This window comes from Podarcis filfolensis (genome assembly GCF_964270895.1).
Source record: "Podarcis filfolensis genome assembly, chromosome: 1".
Taxonomy (NCBI): Eukaryota; Metazoa; Chordata; class Lepidosauria; order Squamata; family Lacertidae; genus Podarcis; species Podarcis filfolensis.
In genome coordinates, this window is record NC_139604.1 from 90107536 (window position 1) to 90132723 (window position 25188).

The window sequence follows — 25188 nt, forward strand, 5'->3', positions numbered from 1 at the left end:
AGGCATTGCGACTGGGACTGCAAATTAAGTGCAATGGGAAGTTGAGAAGCAAAGGACCAAGAAATGGAAGAGAGTCCAATAAACTGACAGTAGAAACATAGGCATGTAGGGGATGCAGGATTTGGGGTATGCACATAGCATGTATTTGATGGGGACCTCCATTTTCACTATTTACTAACATTCTGAAAGTAGATGGGAATATGCAGATATAACCCTTATGTCAGTAACTAGGAATTATTTTCCTATTGTATTTAGAACTAGGTCAAACCCTCATTCCGTAAAACCTAGAATCCCACAAAAGATGTTTGAATAGCAGTTCTTCCATCTCCACTTACCTGAAGTAAGGCCCAAATGACCATATTTATTCAGCTTAGCAAACCACATTAACAAGAGACTGGTAAAATAGACAAAACCATAAAGTTATCCCAAAGTTCAAAACTGCCCACCTCCTCCCAAGGTTTCAGTGTAATCCTTTGACTTTGTTTGTTCATGGTTGATTCAAGGATGCAGTCATGATGTGGGGTCCATTGTAATTTGCAAGAAGATGCATCAACTTGATAGTGTTGTAATATAATATCTCCAGTATGTTAATCTGGGTGCATTGCAATTACTTTAGGCAATCAGTGACGGGTGCAGATTTGTATTCCAACCAGCAAGCAGCAGCAAATCATTCCTGTAGCAACTTCTGGTCTTTGCACCATCAGCCAATTGTAAATGCAGGTGAGATTCCAGATGTCGATGTGACTCAAACACGTTCCTTCTTGGTAGAGATTTCAGCCAGGAAGAAAGTGCCCACTTATAGTGATCTTGGCTGATAGTACTTACAGCACAGGTCTTTACTGCAGGAGTTAGCAGATCTCCAAGCTCTCGGCACATCAATAGTACATCTAACAGCAAGCAACAAATCTTCATTTCACAAAGGAAGACCATTTTAATCTTCAGCAGAATTTAACCCTTGCACTGCCAGGGGCACTTGTGCTTAGGGTGAAATGAGCTCTTTTAAAACTTATTGAGGGTTATTGGAGAGGAGGCAAAAGTGTCCCAAGCACTCATTTGTTGCTGAACATGTATCAACAGTTAAAGTTAAGCATATGTTACAGCTCCACCAAACATGCAAATCAGCCTCCTTCACAGGGATGCATCCTGGGTTTCTTACAATAAGAGTGCGGTACCAGACTTAACCATTTGGCAGCATCTGTTTCTCTGTACACACAGGCGTAGGCTCTATCAGGAAGATGTGGGTTGCAAGGCACAGTAGTGGAAGTAATAACTATTGAAGTAATAACAAATTTAGGTTGCTATAGCTAATATTTTGACAACTGGATTTATCAGTTTAGTGCTTTCAAATGTTTATTTGTCTATTATTTATATAAACATGTCTCTGAACAACAAACACTACAGATAAAATCACAGAAATTTTTTAAATGTGCAGTCACCAGATCAAACAGGATAAACAATAAAAGACAATGAGGAGGAGATACCATTGCCCAGAAATAGCCACAGCAGTGTGTGACCCAAGTAATATCTCACAATCAAGAAAACACCCTTAAAAAATTCACTAAATAGATCTTTGCAAACTGCCTGGAGTGTATAACAATTATACATTGTGAAGTTTCTCATACCGCCACCTTTGCCATATGCCTTGCCTATACTGCAGTGCTCCAACATTATTCCTCTTCGACAGTGGGAAGCAACAGCATCCACACAGAGGAAACACTCTCATCCCCATAGGCAGGTAAGCTTTGTGTTGGTTGAAGCCAGGCACTCCACTCTATAAATATTGCCATTGCTAGCCTTACAGGAGCAACCCTCAAGGGCAGGAGGGAGTAGCAGGGAGATGTGAGGGAGGGGGAAATGGGGGTGGGTGGGTAAATTAAGCCTGTTAGGATGCCAGCCATGAGGGTTGCCTGTTGGACAAAATAGCAGGGGAAGGTTGGTCATATGGGTTGCTGAGAGGTGGGTCAACAGGACTCTTTGGTACATGCATGACTATTGGTTCATGCAGTACTTCTCCTGGTTTGCTTAAGTGTACCTGAATTCAGGGCGAGCCTCCACCCTTTGCTACCCACCTGTCAAAATGGCCCACATGGGGGAGCTCAACATCTGACCCACTGATTATCATCACCTGTTCCCAACACAAGCAGTTCTACAAATAAGGCCTCCTCTTCCTCCAGCCCCTGAGTTTCCTGGCATCTATGATTGGGGCGCAGGAGTGAGAGAGGCAAATGGTCAATGATGTGTCAGATCGTTAAGTACTTATGGAATTCCCTGTTGTATTTGCAGTCTGCGTTTGAGATCTTGGAACTCTCTTTTCCTCCTGACTCAATCTTTTCTCTTCTTTTTTTGCAAGGCATGAAAAAGATGAGGTCATTTTCTTCCTGGTGCAGCTCAAAATTCCGTATTCTGCTTCCCAACCCCATGCTCTATGGCAAGAACGGGGAACCTCCAGTTGTTGCTGGACTACAAATCCCAAAATCTTTAACTGGGGGTTGATCATCCAACACTATCTGGAGGGTGTCTCGTTCCCCATCACTGCCATATAGAGTGAGCCACTGGAGCAGGAATGCTGTCAGTTTGTGTTTGTGGCTGCCTTTATTGCATGGTCTGTCTCCTCCCTTTCACTGCTCATCTTTCCCTTCAATGTGTGTGGCTGAAGGTTTAGCACCTCCCGTCAGAACCACATCTTGATCCCTTATTCCATTGTCCCAGAGGGCTGTGTGTGCGACTAAAATACCTGCCTGTAAGACTTACAGTAGTTGGGTCATTGCTGGCTCCAGCGCTGATAGATCGGGGGATGCTATAGCATCATCTTATGTGTGTTATGATGCACAACGTGTATTGGGAAGAGGCATTCGCATAGCAGCAGTGCTTATGAAGGTTTCTGTGGGGAAATAATGATATTGGGAAATGTGGCTTTTGCTCAGTGTGGAGTTATCCATTCCAGAAAACAGATGTTTCCCTCGGTATTTAGTGGAACAACATTTCAGAAGATTAGAGGATAGATAGCCTTGATAAAAGCAGGTTTCTTACCTGTTGATGAGTCCAAGATTTTCATAAACTGATTTGCTAAGGAGAGTAACTCCACAAAAGGTAGTGAAATAATAATACTCAAAAGCTTTCAGACTCAAAGTTACATTTTTGTAAAATACTGCCTATTATTTTCTTTGTATATTTTTTATACAGTGTGCATTGTTGACTTCCATGATTTATTGTGGGTTTTACTCCTGTTTAGATTCAGTTTGAAGGAATCTTGAACTCAGTCTTTTAAATTAGTTTCTCAGTCCATTTCCCTTAAACCAACACCAACAGAAGGAAAAGGATAGATACAATTCCTATAAAAATTCCTACTTTGTAGCCAATCCTGCGTGGTGGAGGGGGGCCACTGTCAATACTGCCACCATAGCCTTCATTGAGACAATCTGGAGGAGCCCAGCCATAATCACAATGACAATGTTTGTAAGTGTTGCATCTTCCCCGATTATGGCATTTTGTCACATTACAATCATATTTCAAGAGGGACACACTCTTGCACTCCCCATTAATACACATCATCCTCTTGCCACAAGGAGTCCCATCTCTCACTGCTCCAATATCAGGAATCTCCATTCCAATGTGGTAGTCCGTACCCCAGCATTTCCTATTGCCAATGGGTATTTGAAATATTGTGCTGTGTTGTTTCAAAGAAGGTAACTTAGTAATGTTATCACACTGAATTCGACCACACAAGCTATTGGTAGCATTACATTTCTTATAAGTGCCATGTCTAAGGCCACAGTTGCCAAAGCGATCACCTCGGGCATTCATCTCTTTGAAGCAAACCTCTGAAGCAGCTGTTGCTTTCTTGCCAAATATCATTCTGCACTGTCTGTTATGGGTTGTGCAATTCCCATGGTAACAATATGCACCATCCCCGCATGGGGCACCATCTTGTACATACACATCTTCAGGACACCATTCTGAAGTCCCATTGCAGTATTCAGGAAGATCACAGCGGCCAACATTCTGTCTGCAAACAGAATGAACTGGACGATACTGACACTTAGCACAGCAAAGTCCAAAAGCACAAGTAGCAGCAGAACGCAGCATACAATTAGATCGGCAACATGGATCTGACTTACATTCACGTTTTGAACCACAGTCACATTGTTCTCCATTTTCCACTACTTTGTTGCCACAAGATGTGATTTTCTGCATTCTATAAGGGTCTGGTGGAATTAACAAGCAATGAGAGTTCCTTATTTTGTAATAATCTTTATAACTGCAATTACTAAATTTATCAGCATTAGCTTGATCTGCAGCCATAATGCAGGCATGTCGATCACAAGTACAGTATCTTCCATCATGTTGCATGCCAAGATTATGTCCTAATTCATGGGCAAATGTGTTAGAAATATGGAACAAACTGGAAGTCATATAGGATTCAACACCAGATGCCCAAAGGGTACTACAAACTGTGCCTATGTATGCTAATCCAAGTGTACTTCCAAAACTCTTATATACAAATAAGTGAGCAGCATCATTCTTTATATGTTTAACTAGTGAGGCTGTTCTCCAACGTGAGAAACTCCTAAGTGTGTCATTTATACTGTTAGTAACTTGAATGAGGTTCCTTTCTGACCATATCTCCAGTGCAGATATAGACAATTCAACAGAAAATGGCTCATATAGTGCATTGGCAGTGTGGAGGACATCCAGAACTTGCATAACAATACGACTTTCATTTCTGCCAAACTTGACATATCGTTCATGTTCTACCACAATTGCAACCTCCACATACCTAGTGTGTCCCCACCAGCCTTCACCAGCAGCACTGTGGGTCAATATATTCCTTTTGGTTTGCATCATGGCCAGCTGGTGGCTTTGCTCTTCTTCTGTTAACCCACACCTCATGCGGATAGCCCCATCCTTTTCTTCCAACCTATACACCACGTGTTGAGAAGCAGAAGATACCTGAACAGGTTCAATTTCATAGGTGTTATTTTCAAAGTGCAGCACACCCCTGAGCCACCCTGAACAAGTGCTGAGGGTAACCCAAGAGGAAGGCTTGCCTTGTACAAAGCCATGGTAGAAGCAGTCATCTCTGATGAAAGGATAGTCCATCTGGGGGTCCCCCTCCTTACTGTAAGTGATGACAGGGAGTTGTTTAGGGACAATACCCCTCTTTTGCTTCAGCTGCACCACATGACCCTGCCCCTCAATCTGCAGCAGGTAGGTGACATCACTGGGTTCTTGTTGTCCATAACCATAGGTCAGTTTTCTAGGAATGGTCACTTCATAAGAGGCATACCTATAACCCTTCGGTGGTGTCTGACCTGCAGCCTCAACCAAGGCATTCCGTAGTATCAGTATTAACAAGCTGGCAGAATTGCCAATCATTTCCACCAAGAGACAAAAAATTCTGCTAAATTACTCTACTCCAGCTTCTTATACAGGGCAAGGAAGCCCTCTGTAGCTGCAGGTGGGCCTGTAGCAAGACTGGAAGGAGACTGCATGTGGGATAAAGAAGGAGGATGATTCTGACCATAGCAACAGTGAGTAGAATCACTTTTTGGAATGTGGGCGGAGTTTGAAGTATCCATGATGGAACAGAATGGGAAAATAACAACAGAGGGTGTCTAGCAATGGTGGGAAATACTTTCTGGCTGGGAGACCACATTGGCCTGCCAATGGGGAGATAATCAAATTTGACAGGTGAGTAGGGCTGCCCACCCATCAGTCACCTGGCATTATAGTGACATCGGGGGATGCTGCTGTGCTTTGAAGCCCTGAGTTGAAGGACTTTAAAGTGTGTGGCTGTTTGAAAGCCCTTTGCAAGCAGCCTCATGTTGCTGCATTAAAACTCTGGAATTTGGATGTTTAAAGCAGAAGTGCAAGGCTGTTTGCTAAGGGCTTTGAAACAGCCCCATGCTGCTCTTTGAACCTCTGGTTTTCCAAAGTTGAAACAGCAGTGCAGAGGTGTTTGAATGTCTGGTTGTTATGTACATTAACCACTAAATTTACATTATCCCTGACATATACACAAAAAAAGGCACGAAAAGAATGGCAAGAAAATGACAAATTTCTTATGGGCAGGGGGAAATGCCAAATAAGTATCTTTAGGAAATACGTAGGTTTGAGTATCCTTTACTCTGCAATATTATTGTGTAAATACTTTTGTGAATTACAAGTTGGTTTACGAGAGATGATTTAAATATTTTTGTTTATACTGCAATAACAAAAACAAATTGACAGATTTCTAAAATACATTGGGTGAAATTTTGGTACATTATTGCACCCCAAAGCAACCATTCATGTTTTGTGAGATAGACACATGATGGGGCTGAGACTCACAGAGCTTTCATCCAAAATTTTCTAGAGAGAACTCTGTGAGATCCCTTCCTTTGTTTGCCTTGGCAGGAAGCTGTAGCACTATATATGTCCTTGCTGCCTAGGCATCTCTCTTTCTTCATTATGCCTCCAAGCTGACCACACATGCATGTCTGAGCTCTGCAGCTGACACACCATATTGAAAATATTATTATTATTATTACTATTATTATTGTTATTATTAATACACTGCCCATCTGATTAGGTTTCCCCAGCCACTCTGGGTAGCTTTCAGCAAAATATAAAAACACCATAAAACATCAAACACTAAAAGCTTTCCTATAGAGGGCTGCCTTCAGATGTCTTTTAAAAGTCAGATAGCTGTTTATCTGTTTGACATCTGATTGGAGGGCATGGCATAGGGTGGGCGCCACTACCAATAAGACCCTCTGACTGGGTTCCTATAGCTTCACTTCTTGCAGTGAGGGAACTGCCAGAAGGTCCTTGGAACTGGACCTATGTGTCCAAGCTGAACGTTGGGGGTGGAAATGCTCCTTCAGATGTACAGGGCTAAGGCCGTTTAGGGCTTTGAAGGTCAGCACCAACACTTTGATTTGTGCTCAGAAACGTACTGGGAGCCAATGTAGACAGTTTAGGACTGGTGTTATGTGGTCCCGGCAGCTATTCCCAGTCACCAGTCTAGCTGACACATTATGGATTAGTTGTAGTTTCTGAGTCGGCTTCAATGGTAGCCCCACATAGAGCACCACAGGAGCCAACTCCTAGGGGCTGATGTCCCTACCCCCCCCCCAGTAAAATATTTGAGCAGGCTGGGACCCACCAAAGTTGATGGACATTGCCATTCAATTGGTGTGTGGGTGTGGGTGTGGGTGTGTGCCGTATCATGTGATAAATTATGTGGGGCGTAGCTTACCTGCCCCCCCATTTTTTATTCAATTTGGCACCCCTGTAGAGCATATTGCAGTAATCCAAGTGGGAGATAATCAGAGCATGCACCACTCTGGCAAGGCAGAGTTACTTTTGTAAGTTAGATAATACAGTGGCACCTTGGTTTTTGAGCATCTCGGAAGCCGAACGTTTTGGTTTTTGAACGCCAAAAATCTGGAAGTAATTGCTTCCGTTTTCGAATGCGCCTCAGAAGTAGAACAGCTTCTACTGCGTGTTTTTCAATTTTTCCAATTGAACTTGCAGCCAGCCCTTTGTGCCTCGGTTTTCAAAGTTTCGGAAGTCGAACAGTCTTCCGGAATGGATTACGTTTGAGAACCAAGGTACCACTGTAGTTATAAATCTGCCTTCATTTTGCTGCTGTAACTGCTTCAAGACCTAGATTATGTAAGTAAATATTACTTTTACTTCTTCACAAAACTGTGTGTGTGTGTGTGTGTGTGTGATTGTTACTTTAAAGGGGGTGAAAAGAGGTAATACTAGGGAAAGTGCAGACTGCCTTAAAACATCCCAGATCATTGTTTCTAGGTTAAATTGACCTTATCTTACCAAATTTAAAGCTGCAAAGGGTGGTGGTGTTCTGCTGACCTCACTCAAGGAAGGATAAATACAGTAATATCTCCTGTCATAGTGCCTAAATCCATTCCTACAGAAAATTAAAGCTTTCTTCCTGATTTTGGAAAGACTTTTGGCATTATCAGCGCTATGCTCTAACCAACTAAGCTATTCAGCATTGCACCTTCCTTGCGCCATCTGACAGAGCTTTTACTAGAAGTGTGGAGCCTTTTATAGTTCAGCCTGAAGGAGGTGGCAAGAACTGACAGCAACTCACTGTGAATTGTTTGCAAAGCGTTTTGATGATAAAATTGTTTGCATCTACCAAGATATCGACTCTGCTGTTACAGCATATGAACCTCAAGGGGTGTGCAGAGCACTGTCTAGTCCTGAGTTTCAGTTAGTAAGGCTTGAGGAAGTGGACAAGTTGCTTGGATTGGTTAAGATAACCACTTGCACTCTGAGGCCTCGCCCCTCTTGGTTGATAAAAACTAGCAGGAAGGGGACAACTGAATACCCCTTTTGGACTTTTGTGTGGAAATGATTTAGTATTGAAGATTGGGAAAACACTGTCCGGCATACTAAGGAACAGCTGAATATTATCCTGCAATACAGCTGGATACCATCCTGGAGTGAATACTCTGAATATAATCTTTATATTCATAATTGACAGATGGCAAATCAGAAGTCCTTTTTATTTATTTCTCTTTTCTCTCTTTCTATTTTTTATGATCTTTATTTCTGTTATTTCTTTTCTGTCCACTTCACTCTTGCTTGTTTTGTTTTGTGACATCTTCTCTGGGTTAATGAGGGTTTGCACAGGAAGGTGACAGATGAATGGTGAAGGACCCTGTGTGAGAGGCAGGGAAGAGAAGATCTCCCAAAGTGGGAGGCTGGGAGAAGAAAGGGAAGCCCCCAGGTGAGAGCTGGGAAGGTCCACCCTTTTTGTGTGGGACAAGGGTAAAGATCTACCTCTGGTAGAGGGCTTTTTATTCCTCCTTTCTCTTTCTCTTTTCTTTTTCATTGTTTTCTTTTTTATTTAGTTTATATTTTATTGTATTGTATGCCGAAAGGTTTCAATAAAAAAGATAGAGAAAAAAGACTGAGGCACTGTTAGTAGGTGGTTCCCTAGACCAGATGGATGGGAGATCGCCTGCTCTTGATGGGATTATACTCCCTCTGAAGGTGCAGGTACGTATCTTGGGGGTACCTCTGGATCCTTTGCTGTCACTTGAGGCTCAGGTGGCCTTGGTGGCATGAAGTGCCTTCCATCAGTTTCAGCTGGTGGCCCAGCTATGCCCTTATCTGGACAGGTATAGCCTCACTTCTGTAGTCTATGCCTCTATGTTAGTTTAATATAATGAAATGCTTAAATATTCAAATATATATCTACATAACACAGTCTGTTGCTTCCTCTGTATCTGGCAAGTTGTCCATTGCTCTTTTCTGTGATTTGCTCCAGAATCCAAACTTATTAATTGTGCTGATGGACTCTTCCACTTAAACGTGAAAACTTCTATCTCAGTCTTTTCCGGAAATAAATACCTAGGCCAACACCAACAACAGTAGCAGAAATGACTAATCCAAGTACATCTGTAGTTCCTGCTCTCCTGGCACTACGATTCCAAATGTACCCTCGTGGAGTGGGCCCACTGTCAATGCTGCCACCGAGACCTTTGTTTAGACAGTCAGGAGGGGCCCAGCCAGAAACACAATGACAATGTTGGTAGTTGTTGCATATTCCCCTATAATGGCACTTTGTGACATTACATTCATTCCTCAAGAGGGATATACTCTTGCACTCCCCATTAATACACATCATGTTCTTGCCACAAGGGGTGCCACCTCTCACTGCCCCAGTATCCGCTATCTCCAGTCCACTGTGATAGTCTGTACTACAACACATCTTGTTTCTAATTTTCGTTTGAATTATGCTGCTGTGTTCCTTCAAAGAGGGTAATACACCAACATTTTCACAATGGATTCAGCCACACAGAATATTCTTAGCACTGCATTTCTTATAATTTCCATGTCTAAGGCCACAGTTGCCAAAACGATCACCTTGACCATTCATATGACTGAAGCAAGCCCTTGAAGCACCAGTTGTTGCCAAATATCATTTTACACTCTCCACTGTGAGTTGTGCAATTTCCATGTTAGCAGTATACACCATCACTACACGGGGTGCCATCTTGTACATAAACATCTTCAGGACACCACTCTGAAGTTCCATTGCAGTACTCAGGGAGGTCACAGGGGCTACTCCTATCTCTGCAGACATAATGAGCTGGAAGATACTGACACTCAGCACAACACTGTCCAAAAGCACAAGTGGCACCTGGGCGCAGCATGCAATTAGACTGGCAACATGGATCCAACTTGCATTGTTCTGGAGAACCGCAGTCACATTGCTCTCCATCTTCCACTACCTTGTTGCCACAGTATGGAGATTTAAACATTTTATCAGAGACTGGTGGAATGGATAAACATGGATTGTTCCTTAGCTTGTAGTACTCATTGTAACTGCAATTGCTAAACTTATCAGAGTTTGTGTGAAATGCAGCCATAATGCATTCAGGCTGATCACATTTACAGTATTTTCCATCATGTTGCATGCCAAGATTATGTCCTAATTCATGAGTAAATATGACAGAAAATTCGAACAAACTAAAACCCATATATGATTCAACACCAATTGCCATAAATTGATTGCAAATCGTTCCTAGGAAAGCTTTTCCAGGTGTAAAGTCAAAATTCTTATTTATGAATAAATGAGAAGCATCATTTTGTATATGCCTAGTGGGTGATTCTCTTTTCCAGAGATTAAAATTCTCTAGTGTAATATCCATATCATTAACAACTTTTATGGGGTTCCTTGCTGACCATATATCCAGTGCAGCTATAGACAACTCAACAGCAAGTGGCTCATATAGTGAGTTTGAAGTGTGGATGACATCCAAAACTTCCATAGTAACATGACTTTCATTTCTGTTAAACTTGACATATAGTTGATGCTCTATCACAATTGAAAGCTTCACATACCGGGTGTGTGCCCACCAGACTCCTGCAGCAGCACTTGGGGCTGTTGAATTCTTTGTATTTTGGATCAAGGCCAATTGACGACTCTACTCTTCCTTTGTTAGCCCACACCTCATGTTAAAAGCATTCTCCTTTTCTTCCAACCTATACACCACGTGTTGAGAAGCAGCAGCAGGCGCCTGGATAGGTTCAACTTCATAGTTGTCGTTTTCTAAGTGCAACAGACCCCTGAGGCCTCCTGAGCAAGTGCTGAGGGTGACCCAGGAGGAAGGCTTGTCTTGTACAAAGCCACAGTAGAAGCAGTCATCTCTGATGAAAGGATAGTCCGTCTGGAGGTCTCCCTCCTTACTGTAAGTGAAGACAGGGAGGTGTTTAGCAGTGAAGCCCCTCTTCTGCCTCAGATGCACAACATGGACCTTCCCCTCCGTCTACAGCAGGTATGTGACATCATGGGGTTCTTGTAGTCCATATCTGGGGGTCAGTTTCCTTGGGATGACCACTTCATAAGAAGCATGTGGAGGTTTCTGACCTGCATTCTCACTCAAAACATTCCATGAGATCAGCAGCAGCAGCCAGGCAAGTTCATTAGTCATTTTGCCTGACGGGTGAATGAATTCACTAGAGCACTCCGCTCTTGCATGTCATTCAACACAGGGAAGCTTCTTTTGAACCTCAAGAAAGTTGGGAAGCAAGAGAATTATGTCTGTAGCAACAGTCAGTATATTCACCTTTGGAATTTGGACGGAGCTTAGTTGAGCACAGAACTTAGTACAGTGGTAAAGGTAAAGGTAAAGGTAAAGGTAAAGGTACTCCTGCCCGTACGGGCCAATCATGTCCGACTCTGGGGTTGCGCACCCATCTTGCTTAAGAGGCCGGGGGCCAGCGCTGTCCGAAGACACTTCCGGGTCACGTGGCCAGCGTGACAAGCTGCATCTGGCGAGCCAGCGCAGCACACAGAAACGCCATTTACCTTCCCGCTAGTAAGTGGTCCCTATTTATCTACTTGCACCCGAGGGTGCTTTCGAACTGCTAGGTTGGCAGGCGCTGGGACCAAGCAATGGGAGCGCACCCCGCCGCGGGGATTCGAACCGCCGACCTGACGATCGGCAAGTCCTAGGCGCTGAGGTTTTACCCACAGCGCCACCCGCGTCCCTTAGTACAGTGGTACCTCAGGTTAAGTATTTAATTCGTTCCAGAGGTCCGTACTTAACCTGAAACTGTTCTTAACCTGAAGCACCACTTTAGCTAATGGGGCCTCCTGCTGCTGCCGCGCCGCCGGAGCACAATTTCTGTTCTCATCCTGAAGCAAAGTTCTTAACCTGAAGCACTATTTCTGGGTTAGCGAAGTCTGTAACCTGAAGCGTATGTAACCTGAAGCGTATGTAACCTGAGGTACCACTGTAGAGAAAATGGATGGAAGAGAGGTTTAGCTGAACAGGCACTTACAGAACATAATAAAAACCCTGCTGGATCAGGCCAAAGTTCCATCTGATGCAACATATTGTTTCTTCAGCGGCCAAGCAGATGCCACTAGGAAGCCCACAATCAAGAACTGTATGTTTACCCCACTTGTGATAGGAAGTGCTATTGAGTCGCATACTGCCTTTAATAATTGAGGCATGCCAGCCACTTTGGCAAGTAGCCTTTGATGCCTTATCCTTCATAGATTTTGTCTAACTCTGTTTTAAAGTCACACAAGTTGATGGCCATCACTGTACCTTGTGCGAGCAAATTATGCTTCAGGTTACAGACTCCGCTAACCCAGAAATAGTACCTCGGGTTAAGAACTTTACTTCAGGATGAGAACAGAAATCACGCAGCGGCTGCACACCGGCAACGGGAGGCCCCATTAGCTAAAGTGGTACCTCAGGTTAAGAACAGTTTCAGGTTAAGAACGGACCTCCGGTACAAATTAAGTTCTTAACTCAAGGTACCACTGTACTGGCAGTAAAATACGCCTCAAGTAGGGGGAAAGGTGTAGGGTCCACCACAGAGGAGGCTGGTAAAAAGGAAGCTGAAAAGCAAATTCAAGATGGTAAAATCACTCCAAAATGTGTCAGAACACCTTTAGAGGTAACATGAACTTGCAATAATTTAACCTGAGTCATTATAAAACAAACTAGCAGCCTATAGATGGATGGCTATTGTGCTTTAAAAACTGCTAGGGAGGAGAAGTGTGTGTTTTGTGAGGAGGTAAGTTCTAGTTACAGAAAGCTGATTTCATAGACTTATTTTTAATGGTTTAATTGTTTTTTTAGGTAACTTCATCAGAAGCAAAGAAATGTGCTTGTTTGAATTTACAATGAAGAGACAGATAGTTGAAGCTCACAAGAGCTTAACATTCCTTTCAAAACAAGTAGCAGAAGTTGTATAACTGATAAATTACCACTGTCCATGTGCAAAGTTTAGACTTCAAATGTTTTTCAGGCGAAAAAGCAGGAGGTTGTTGTGTTAATCCTGCCTCCTGCACTTATGGGCTCAATTTCCTACGGTTTCACAGAAGCATCCATACTTTTGTCTGAGAAATGTTGATGGGTAGGAGAGCAGCTTGGCCACTCCAATCTTTGGACCAGAGAGGAGAAGGAAGACAAGGTAAGTTGATAACACTGCTTCATTTTCCTTGGCCTGTTCCCCCTGCAGGCTGCTCCATCCCCACCCTCCTCATCCCCTTCTAATTGGCCTGGAAGGGAAAGAAGATCTGGAATGCAGTGAAATGGTGGGCCTACTATTGGTGGAAAGGGATGGAACTCAGCCACAGGAGAGACACACTTGCCTGACTGGCTCCCATCTTCCTTCCTGCTCATACAGGCAACTAGGGGAAACAGCTGACAGGCAGGCAGATGATTTCCAGAGAAAGTCACTCAGTTGCCTTGGTAAATATGGACATAGCATGATTAAAATATTTAAAGGTTTTCCTCCCTCAGTGGTGGGACCCACTGGGTGCTTTAAAAATCCACACACTTTCTTAAGAATGGGTTATTATTTGGGAACTAGAATTCTGCTCAGTGTTTAACACACATACACCCAATTAAAAAACCTGTGGCCCTCTAGATGTTGTTGGAAATGGTTCCCGTCATCCCTGAACATTGTCAGTACTGACTGGGGCTAATAGGGGTTGTTATCCAACAATACTTAGACTATCACAGCTTCTAAATCCATGAGGTAGAGGCAGTGCTATTTTTTCTAGAAAAAGAGGTGCCAGAACTCACTATGAATGTCTCTCTCATTCTCTAAGAATGGCAATGGCACCCACCTGACAGGTGCCAGAACTAAGTTTTGGTGAGTTGCAGATGGGAAAAAAAGCCCTGGGTAGAGGGAATACTTTCTGGAAGACAGAGGATGTAGTGAGGCTCAACATATAACGTAATTCTCCCCTGTTGAGAAAACCAAGATTTTCACAACCTAGAGTGCCTAGGAGGAAAATTTAATGAAAAGATTTTTTAAAATAATCAAAAACTTAGCAAATTGAATGTATATCTACATAGTACAATCTATTGTTTGTTCTGTATCTGGCACACTGCCAATTGTTCATTTCTGTGATCCATTTCAGAATTTCTTCTTTTTTGTGCTTGACAAACTCTTCTACTTAAATGTAAGAACTTCAGTCTCAGTCCGTTCCTGAAATAAATATCCAGACCAACAACAACACTAGTAGCAGAACAACAAATCCAATTACTTCTGTTAATCCTGCACTGAGATTGCTACGATCCAGAATGTTACCTCGTGGTGGAGGCCCGCTATCAATGCTGCCACCAAAGCCTTTAGAGAGGCAGTTTGGAGGGGCCCAGCCATAATCACAATGACAATGTTTATGAGTATTGCATATACCCCTATAGTGGCACTTTGTGAAATTACAATCATAGTTCAAGAGGGATACACTCTTGCACTGCCTATTAATGCATATCATGTCAGTGCCACAAGGAGTCCCATCTCTCACTGCTCCAATATCAGGTATCTCCATTCCACTGTGGTAGTCTGTACTCCAGCATTTCCTATTGCCAATGGGTGTATTAACTAGGGTGCTGTGTTCCTCCAAAGAAGGTAGTTTATAAACATTTTCACACTGGATTTTTCCACATAGGATATTCTTAGCACTGCATTTCTTATAGGTTCCATCTCTAAGGCCACAGTTGCCAAAGCGATCCCCTCGACCATTCAGTTTATTGAAGCAAGCCTTTGAAGCAGCTGTTGCTTTCTTGCCAAAGATCATTTTGCACTGCTCACTGTGAGTTGTGCAATTTCCATGATAGCAGTATACACCATCACTACACGGGGTGCCATCTTGTAGATAAACATCTTCAGGACACCACTCTGAAGTCCCATTGCAGTACTCAGGAAGATCACAGCTGCTAACCTCTTGTCTGCAGACATAATGAGCTGGAAGATACTGACACTCAGCACAACACCGTCCAAAAGCACAAGTGGCACCTGGGCGCAGCATGCAGTTAGACTGGCAACATGGATCCAACCTGCATTGATCTGGTGAACCACAGTCACATTGCTCTCCATCTTCCACTACTTTGTTACCACAGTGTTTGAGTTTATACATTTTATCAGGCTCTGGTGGGATTAACAAACATGGAGTGTTCCTTAGCTCAAAATAATTCTGATAACTGCAGTTGCTAAACTTATCAGTGTTTGCCTGAGCTGCAGCCATAATGCAGGCATGTCGTTCACAAGTACAGTATTTTGAATCATGCTGCATGCCAAGATTATGTCCTAATTCATGAGTAAATGTATTAGAAAAATCAGACAAACTATAACCAACATATGATTCAACACCACATGCCCGATCAGTCCAACAGATTGTTCCTAAATATGATAATCCTCGCGTACGTCCAAAGCCCTTATATACAAATAAATGAGCAGCATCATTCTCTAGATGTTTATTTAGGGTGTTTGTTCTCCAGTCATTGAAATTGGAAAGCAGGGTGTAAATGTTGTTATCAATCACAATGAGGTTCTTTTCTGACCAAATCTCCAATCCAACAAGTGTCACAACGACACCAAGTGGCTCATATAATGAATTAGCAACATGAATGACATCTAGAACTCGCATAGCAGCAACAGTTTCATTTCTATCAATTCTCACATATCTTTCGTAATCCACAACAATTGCAACCTCTGCGTAACGGGTGTGTGTCCACCAACCTCCTTCTGGAGCACCCCTAGCCACTATATTTTCTGTTTTTTGGATCATGGCCTCTTGGTGCCTTTGCTCTTCTTCTGTTAACCCACACGTCATACGTGCAGCACCCTCTATTTCTTCCAACCTATACATCACATGTTGAGAAGTAGCAGATCTCTGCACAGGCTGAATTTCATAGCTGTCATTTTCTAAATGCAGCAGACCCCTGAGGCCCCCTGAACAAGTGCTGAGGGTAACCCATGAGGAAGGCTTGTCTTGTACAAAGCCACGGTAGAAGCAGTCATCTCTGATGAAAGGATAGTCCACCTGGAGGTCTCCCTCCTTACTGTAAGTGAAGACAGGGAGGTGTTTAGGGACAAAGCCCCTGTTCTGCTTGAGATGCACTACATGGCCTTTCCCCTCAATCTGCAGTAGGTAGGTAACATCATGATGTTCTTGTCCATAACTAGGGACTAGTTTTCTTGGGATGGTCACCTCGTAAGAGGCATACATAAAGCCTTGTGGTGGTTTCTGACCTGTAGTCTCACACAAAACATTCCATGAGATCAGGACCAGTTGCCATGTGTGGCGGTTAGTCATTTTCCCTGAGAGGTGAAAGAATTCACTAGAGCGCTATACTAATGCCTGTCATTCATGACAATCCCTTTTGGTCTGGAATGGTGGTGGAAATAAAGCTGCATGCTAACTAGAGCAGGAGGATGATTCTGACCATAGCAACACTCCGTAGATTTACCTTTAGAATGTGGGTGGAGCTTAGTTGATTGATGGAACAGAATGGAGAAGGAAGATGGAGGGTGGGAATGCATGAAAGCGTAATTACAGAGCATCAGAACTTAAAAAGCCCTGCTATATCAGGTGAAAGGCCAATCTAGTTCAGCATCTTCTTCCCAAAGTGGCCAAACTGGGAAGCCTACTGTTAAGACTTAGGTGCTTTCCCTTTTTCTGATTCCTATCAACTGGTATTCAGAAACATTGGATTTCCACTGGATTTTACAAAATCATAGAATCATAGAATTGGTAGGGACCCTTAGGATCATGTAGCCCAGACATGTCCAATGTGTCAATCACGGGATGGATTTTGGTCAAGCATGACCAAGGCCTCGTCACCTCTGCCCACCGCCCTCTCCCAGCAGCTGCCCTGTACTTAGCTAGGTTTGCTCACCACTGCCGCAGCAAGAGCTCTGGCTGGCGCAGGTGCTGCCTCCGCCTCCTTGCGGCCGCCTCAAGCGCCCTGCTCTGGCTGCTGGCTTTTCCGACGCCCAGTCAGCTAGCCAGTCCCAGAAACATGTGAGGTGCCTACCTCTGCCCCCTGCAAGCCACAGTCCCGGGGCAAGGAGGCGGAGTCGACAATGAGGCACACATGCTCCGCAAGGGCTGCAGTGCTGCAGAGTGAGCCAAGGGAAGTGCGGCGCACAAGAGAGACAATGACACCCCTCCTACTGGTTCCTGTGGAAAGAAAATGCCAGGTCCCACGCCCCTCCACTCTCCATCTTAGTTCTGCGTGGGTGCTGAACTTTCCCCACCTTTCCAGCTCCAGCCTAGCTGTGTTTACATGAATGTAAGCCACCAGCCCCTCTTCCCACGGAGCTCTTTGTCTGGAAAAGGGGAAGTTGAACATTTTGGGGCGTGTTGGCTTCCCACGTGCACCAAGGGGCCTGGTGTGGGGGTAATAATTTGTTATTATTTTTATCACCATCAGAATTTATTATTTATACCCCACCCATCTGGCTGGGTTTCCCCAGTCAAATATAATATGTTTAAGTTGAAGAATGACAATGGGAGAGTGTGGTAGATCATTTCCAGTTTTTGATACTGGATAGTAGATCACAGTTGGACATGCCTGATCTAGCTCAACCCCAGGAATATGCAGCTGTCCCATATGGGGATCGAACTTGCAGCCTTGGCGTTATCAGCACCACGCTTTAACCAATTGAGCTATTAATGCTGGATTAAAGTATTATATGTTTCACCTGCATATAGAGTTAAAGTGAACAAAATTATGTCTGCTCTCTTTCCACTGGCCTGAGGAAACAGAAAAGGATGTCCACTTTCACCTTTACTCTTTAATATATTGTGACAAAAGCCATGGCAAGAGCACATGGGATCTCAGGTGCCCACACAGGGTCTGTGTCCCTTTGGAGAATAGAAGACATGGTGGAGGCTGTTGTGCTTTAAGAAATAGGGTCTATTCACCTATTTACACCCTCAGTTTGCATGGAGGGGGTCCAGATCTTACAGCATGGCCCAAAGCATTGCAGGCAGTCCTTCTCCCTTCCCAAAATGGATCTCCCCCCTTCTTCTTCCCAGAAACCCTTTGCCCTTCCCCAGAGCAGTTACCCTGGCAACCTTCCAAATCTACAGTCTCCGATCACACTTGGGGCTAGAAGTGCCATTCTGTTTTTAACAACTCACAATGGCTTTCTTAAGGGACCTAGTTTGGCCAGGCTACCCAGGAATTCCTTTGCAGCTTATATTCTCCCCTCATATCACAAATAACCCCACATCCTAGCATTTATTAATTTCAGTGTTTAGGGGGACACACACACCCCCCCGTTCTGTAACAATATGTTTAAAACCCCTGGCTTGCGCTATCAGACAACATTATGAGATTCATGGAGCAATTCACAATTCAGTCGAATATAAATTGTTTTTATTTGCAGATCCCCTTCTGTTTATTTTGAAGCCAATAATAATAATAATAATAATAATAATAATAATTTATTATTTATACCCCGCCCATCTGGCTAGGTTTCCCCAGCCACTCTGGGTGGCTTCCAACAAAATATTAAAATACAATAGTCTATTAAACATTAAAAGCCTCCCTAAACAGGGCTGCCTTCAGATGTCCTCTAAAGGTCTGGTAGATTTCTCTTTGACATCTGGTGGGAGGGCGTTCCACAGGGCGGGTGCCACTACCGAGAAGGCCCTCTGCCTGGTTCCCTGTAACTTGGCTTTTTGCAGTGAGGGAACCACCAGAAGGCCCTCGGCACTGGACCTCAGTGTCCGGGCAGAACGATGGGGGGTGGAAACACTCCTTCAGGTATACTGGACCGAGGCCGTTTAGGGCTTTAAAGGTCAGCACCAACACTTTGAATTGTGCTCGGAAACATACTGGGGGCCAATGTAGGTCTTTCAAGACCGGTGTTATGTGGTCTCGGCAGCCACTCCCAGTCATCAGTCTAGCTGCCTCATTCTGGATTAGTTGTAGTTTCCAGGTCAGCTTCAAAGGTAGCCCCACGTAGAGCGTATTGCAGTAGTCCAAGCGGGAGATAACCAGAGCATGCACCACTCTGGTGAGGCAGTCCGCAGGCTGGGTCTCAGCCTACGTACCAGATGGAGCTGGTAAACAGCTGCCCTGGACACAGATTTGACCTGTGCCTCCATGGACAGCTGTGAGTCCAAAATGACTCCCAGGCTGTGCACCTAGTCCTTCAGGGGCACAGTTACCCCATTCAGGACCAGGGAGTCCTCCACACCTGCCCGCCTCCTGTCCCCCGAAAACAGTACTTCTGTCTTGTCAGGATTCAACCTCAATCTGTTAGCCGCCATCCATCCTCCAACCGCCTCCAGACACTCACACAGGACCTTCACCGCCTTCACTGGTTCTGATTTGAGAGATAGAGCTGGGTATCATCCCCATACTGATGAACACCCAGCCCAAACCCCCTGATGATCTCTCCCAGCGGCTGCATGTAGATGATGAAAAGCATGGGGGAGAGGACAGAACCCTGAGGCACCCCACAAGTGAGAGCCCAGGGGTCTGAACACTCATCCCCCCCACTTTCTGAACACGGCCCAGGGGGAAGGAGCGGAACCACTGTATGACAGTGCCCCCAGCTCCCAGCCCCTCTAGACGGTCCAGAAGGATGTTATGGTCGATGGTGTCAAAAGCCACTGAGAGATCCAGCAGAACTAGGAAACAACTCTCACCTTTGTCCCTAGCCTGCCGGAGATCATCAACCAGTGCGACCAAGGCAATTTCAGTCCCATGATGATGCCTGAATCCTGACTGGAAGGGATCCAAATGGTCCGCTTCTTCTGTCGTGCCTGGAGTTGTTCAGCAACCACTCGCTCAATCACCTTGCCCAAGAATGGAAGATTTGAGACTGGGTGATAGTTGGCCATTTTGGCTACATCTAAAGATGGTTTTTTAAGGAGCAGTTTGATAACCACCTCTTTTAGCAGGTCTGGGAAGGCTCCCTCACAGAGAGAAGCATTCACCACCCCGCAAAGCCCATTACCTAGCCCTTCCCGGCTAGCTTTTATAAGCCAGGATGGACAAGGATCAAGGAGAGAGGTGGTTGGTTTCACTCGTCCAAGCAGCCTGTCCACATCCTCAGAGGTAACAGGTTGGAATTGATCGCACACAACATGTCTAGACAGAACTCTAGCACTCTCCTGCCCCAGTCCTGCTCCCACGGTGGAGTCTACCTCTTCCCGAATCTGAGCGAATTTATCTGCAAAAACTTTGCAAAATCATTGCAGGTGATCATGTGGCCTGTACTGGGCCCTGATGGAGCAGGTGGTTCAGCTAAATTGCGAACTACCTGAAAGAGTCTCCTGCTGCTGTTTTCTGCAGATGCAATAGAGGCGGTGAAGAAAGTCTTCTTTGCTGTCGCTACCGCCACTTGGTAGGCTTGACATTGAGCTCTAACCCGTGTCAGGTCAGCTTCAGAATGAGTTATCTGCCACTGGCGCTCTAGCCATCTCAGCGATTGTTTCATTGCCCCCAGATCTGTGGAAAACCACGGGGCTGTCTGGGGTCCATGCAATCGGAGAGGGCGCTTCAGAGCCAGTCAATAGCCCTGGTTAACTCCACATTCAAGTGGGCCACCAGGAAATCAGCTGAAAGGCCATCAACATGGGATAAAGCATCCCCTACCACTCTCTGGAAACCATTTGGATCCATTAAGTGGTGGGGGCGGACCATCCGAATCGGTCCCACCTCCCTGCAGAGGGGAAGCGTCACAGAGAAGTCCAGTTGCACCAGGAAGTGATCTGACCATGGCACTTCTTTAGTTTCGGTTTTACTTGGTGTCAGATCACCAACATCCATAGAGGTGAACACTAGGTCTAGAAGTTCCTTCACCGAAGAAAGTGAAGTTATAGGGAACCAGGCAGAGGGCCTTTTTGGTAGTGGCGCCTGCCCTGTGGAATGCCCTCCCATCAGTTGTCAAGAAGATAAATAACTATACAACTTTTAGAAGAAATATAAAGGCAGCCCTATATAGAGAAGTTTTTTTTAATGTTTAATGTTTTACAGTGGTACTTCGGGTTACAGACGCCTCAGGTTACAGACTCCGCTAACCCAGAAATAGTACCTCGGGTTAAGAACTTTGCTTCAGGATGAGAACAGAAATTGTGTGGCGGTGGCGCAGCAGCAGCGGGAGTCCCCATTAGCTAAAGTGGTACTACAAGTTAAGAACAGTATCAGGTTAAGAATGGATTTCCAGAACAAATTAAGTTCTTAACCTGAGGTACCACTGTATATATATTCTCTTAATGTAATTCTTGCTTTATTCCACTTTAGAAAACAAAACTTAAAGGTCATTTGCAAATGTTCAAAACTAATATTTAATTGAAATAAGTCACCAGTAATGAAATATAAGCGCACATTGCCCCCAGATTGGTGCAAGGTGATTTAAATGCCATTTGAAGGTAAAATGGATTTGCAATCATTCAACCAAAGAATCACAGTAAAAAAGCCCTATACCATATAATATTTTTCTGCTTTTTTAAAAAAATGATGACTTCTGAAAGTAGGGTGTATTTTGTGAAGAGGTAGGCTAATTACAGAGAGCTGATTTCATAGGTTGTATTTAATAGAGCCGTGCGCACCCCACAGCCCAGCTGTCCAAATCAGGTTTACCTGCCTGGCTCAACCCAGGGAGCACCAGCCTGGCTCCCTTGCATGCTCACACAAGCAACATCAAAAGGGAACAACTGGCAGGCACGTAGCTCATTTCCAGAGAAATGCACTCAATTGCCTTAGTCAACAAGGAAAAGGTATAGGACAAAATATTTAAATTCCTTCTTCCTTCAGTGTCACTATGACTAATCTGGTGTGCCATATTTCTGCTTTTTAACAATGAATAATCTCATAAGATCCAGTCACCTTCATGTGTCACATTGAGTTTGATCCAACTTTGAAGGTTCACAATAACTATATACTATTAATGTATGCAAATCACATTCAATACCAGGCAATTCAACACTGCTTTTCAAAATTCAATTGTATTGTAATTGATTTCAAAAAGGATATTTCTAGTTCTTCTATTTCCATAGGTGCCAACCATGTAGGGCCCTGTCAGGATCTCCGCTCGGCCAAGCTTATAAAGCTCATTTTCCTCCGGCCAAGTCCTTCGGAAATGCCTCCGACGATAACAACCTGAGCCTTTGATGAGGCCTCAGGCACATTCCTGTTCAGCAGAGTTTCCAGCACAGGAAAGTGATGAGATTTATGGCTACATCGCTATGCTTTATTTCTTACTACGCAGACAGCAAAAAAATATACATCCTCTCTCTGTGAAAGCAGAGAGCAACTGCAAACAAAGGAATAGGAAACCAGTAACGTCACATCCGTCTCCCGTGAGACTTCCAACAGTATGGAATGTGTGGAATGTAAACAGTCTTGTGACTCCAAAGCACTGCTCAGTGGCAAACAGAAACTAACAGGCCCTGGGTGCCCAGGCACCCACAATTTTTAAATGAAGGGGCCACTGCCCCCAGATTCCACTCTGCAGCGGACACAAACCATGGGGCGTGCCAACACCACATGCATAAGTCGCAGTGATGTCAGCATGCCCATGGCACCCACTGTTGCAGGGTCAAGGCAGCAGGCCTGTCTATTTCCATGACTAAACGTAATTGAAATGAATTTGTGCATCCTTCTTCTTGGCATAGCAGAAGTCAGTAGTTATATAAGGAAATGGTGTTTCCATGCACTCCGGCACTCATCATGGTGCCCCATTGCACCAGAAGTGGTTTAGTCATGCTGGCCACATGGCTCAGAAAACTTACTGTGGACAAACACAGGCTCCCTTGGCCTGAAGCAAAATGAGCACTGCACCCCATAGTAGCCTTTGACTGGACTTAACCATCCAGGCTCCTTCATGGATCACTGCCTTGTTGTGGCAAAGGGAATTGAATAACTCAGAGAAGCTATGAGCTATGTTGTGCAGGGCCACCCAAGATGGACAGGTCATAGTGGAGAGTTTTGACTAAACATGATCCACCTGGAGCAGCAAGCCACTGCAGTACTGGAGAAGATCAGTCTACATCCCAATCCCAAAGAAGGACAGTGACAAAGAATGCTCCAACTACCGCACAATTGCGCTCATTTCACACGCTAGCAAGGTTATGCTTAAAATTCTACAAGGCAGGCTTAAGCAGTATGTGGACCATGAACTCCCAGAAGTGCAAGCTGGATTTCAAAGGAGCAGAGGAGCGATCAAATTGCAAACATGCACTGGATTATGGAGAAAGCTAGTGAGTTCCAGAAAAACATCTACATCTGCTTCATTGACTACACAAAAGCATTTGACTGTGTCAACCACAGCAAACTATGGCAAGTTCTTAAAGAAATGGGAGTGCCTAATCACCTCATCTGTCTCCTGAGAAAACTCTATGTGGGACAAGAAGCTACAGTTAGAACTGGATATGGAACAACTGATTGGTTCAAAATTGGAAAAGGAGTACGGCAAGGCTGTATATTGTCTCCCTGATTATTTAACGTATACAGTGGTACCTCGGGTTACATGCGCTTCAGGATACATACGCTTCAGGTTACAGACCCCGCTAACCCAGAAATATTACCTTGGGTTAAGAACTTTGCTTCAGGATGGGAACAGAAATCATGCTCCAGCAGTGCGGCGGCAGCAGGAGGCCCCCATTAGCTAAAGTGGTGCTTCAGGTTAAGAACAGTTTCAGGTTAAGAACAGACCTCCGGAACGAATTAAGTACTTAACCCGAGGTACCACTGTATGCAGAATGCATCATGAGAAAGGCTGGACTGAATGAATCCCAAGCTGGAATTAAGACTGCCAGAAGAAATAACAACCTCAGATATGCAGATGACACAACCTTGATGGCAGAAAGTGAGGAGGAATTAAAGAACCTTTTAATGAGGGTGAAAGATGAGAGGGCAAAATATGGTCTGAAGCTCAACATCAAAAAAACTAAGATCATGGCCACTGGTCCCATCACCTCCTGGCAAATAGAAGGGGAAGAAAGGGAGGCAGTGAGAGATTTTACTTTCTTGGGTTCCATGATCACTGCAGATGGTGACAGCAGTCACAAAACTAAAAGACGCCTGCTTCTTGGGAGAAAAGCAATGACAAATCTAGACAGCATCCTAAAAAGCAGAGACATCACCTTGCCAAAAAAGGTCCATATAGTTAAAGCTATGGTTTTCCCAGTAGTGATGTATGGAAGTGAGAGCTGGACCATAAAGAAGGCTGACCACCGAAGAATTGATGCTTTTGAATTATGGTGCTGGAGGAGACTCTTGAGAGTCCCATGGACTGCAAGAAGATCAAACCTATCCATTCTTAAGGAAATCAGCCCTGAGTGCTCACTGGAAGGACAGATCCTGAAGCAGAGGCTCCAATACTTTGGCCACCTCATGAGAAGAGAAGACTCCCTGGAAAAGACCCTGATGTTGGGAAAGAGTGAGGGCACAAGGAGAAGGGGACGACAGAGGATGAGATGGTTGGACAGTGTTCTCGAAGCTACGAACATGAGTTTGACCAAACTGCGGGAGACAGTGGAAGACAGGAGTGCCTGGTGTGCTCTGGTCCATGGGGGCACGAAGAGTTGGACATGACTAAACGACGACAACAACAACAAACCATCCAGGTTTACCTTTACCTTATAGGGGAGTTTTTAATGTTTGATGTTTTATTATGCTTTATGTTTGCTGTAAGCTGCCCAGAGTGGGCAGGGTATAAATAATAAAAATATCATCATCATCATCCTTGAGGATTTACTCAAGGAATTATCCATATAACTAATATATCTCATTTGTTTGACTTCAGAGCAATTTTATACTTATATTGGATTGAAAACATTGCCATTTGTACTTTCAGTGTTTATGCACTATCTTCTGCATATAAATAAAGATTAAGGAAAAGCTACTTATAAGTAAGGTTGTTGTATATTTTAGCATTATAACA

The 25188-nt window shown here is 44.2% G+C and overlaps 3 protein-coding genes across 4 annotated transcripts; all 3 read right to left on the minus strand.

The window, feature by feature from the left end:
• Positions 1-336: 336 nt before the first annotated feature.
• On the minus strand, positions 337-6400 carry LOC310759616 (disintegrin and metalloproteinase domain-containing protein 20-like). Of its 2 annotated transcripts, none has more exons than XM_083606937.1 (2): positions 3031-6400; positions 337-1270 (listed from the first exon to the last, which is right to left on the minus strand). In XM_083606937.1, the coding sequence occupies exon 1, from the start codon at positions 5374-5376 to the stop codon at positions 3292-3294; it is 2085 nt and encodes a 694-aa protein (XP_083463063.1). In that variant the 5' UTR covers positions 5377-6400; the 3' UTR covers positions 337-1270; positions 3031-3291. The 2 variants fall into 2 exon arrangements, with proteins under 2 accessions (XP_083463063.1, XP_083463062.1); XM_083606936.1 differs by having other exon boundaries at positions 2752-6400.
• A 2360-nt stretch (positions 6401-8760) lies between these two features.
• LOC310759741 (disintegrin and metalloproteinase domain-containing protein 20-like) lies at positions 8761-11636 on the minus strand. Its single transcript, XM_083607422.1, has one exon. The coding sequence runs from the start codon at positions 10794-10796 to the stop codon at positions 9984-9986; it is 813 nt and encodes a 270-aa protein (XP_083463548.1). The 5' UTR covers positions 10797-11636; the 3' UTR covers positions 8761-9983.
• Positions 11637-14418: 2782 nt separating this feature from the next.
• LOC310759589 (disintegrin and metalloproteinase domain-containing protein 20-like) lies at positions 14419-18671 on the minus strand. Its single transcript, XM_083606877.1, has one exon. The coding sequence runs from the start codon at positions 16592-16594 to the stop codon at positions 14474-14476; it is 2121 nt and encodes a 706-aa protein (XP_083463003.1). The 5' UTR covers positions 16595-18671; the 3' UTR covers positions 14419-14473.
• Positions 18672-25188: the final 6517 nt, after the last annotated feature.

Excerpts from the sequence above, each read along its gene's own strand:
- LOC310759616 (XM_083606937.1), bottom strand. The coding sequence starts at position 5,376 with ATGATTGGCAATTCTGCCAGCTTGTTAATACTGATACTACGGAATGCC.
- LOC310759589 (XM_083606877.1), bottom strand. The coding sequence starts at position 16,594 with ATGACTAACCGCCACACATGGCAACTGGTCCTGATCTCATGGAATGTT.
- LOC310759741 (XM_083607422.1), bottom strand. The coding sequence starts at position 10,796 with ATGGAAGTTTTGGATGTCATCCACACTTCAAACTCACTATATGAGCCA.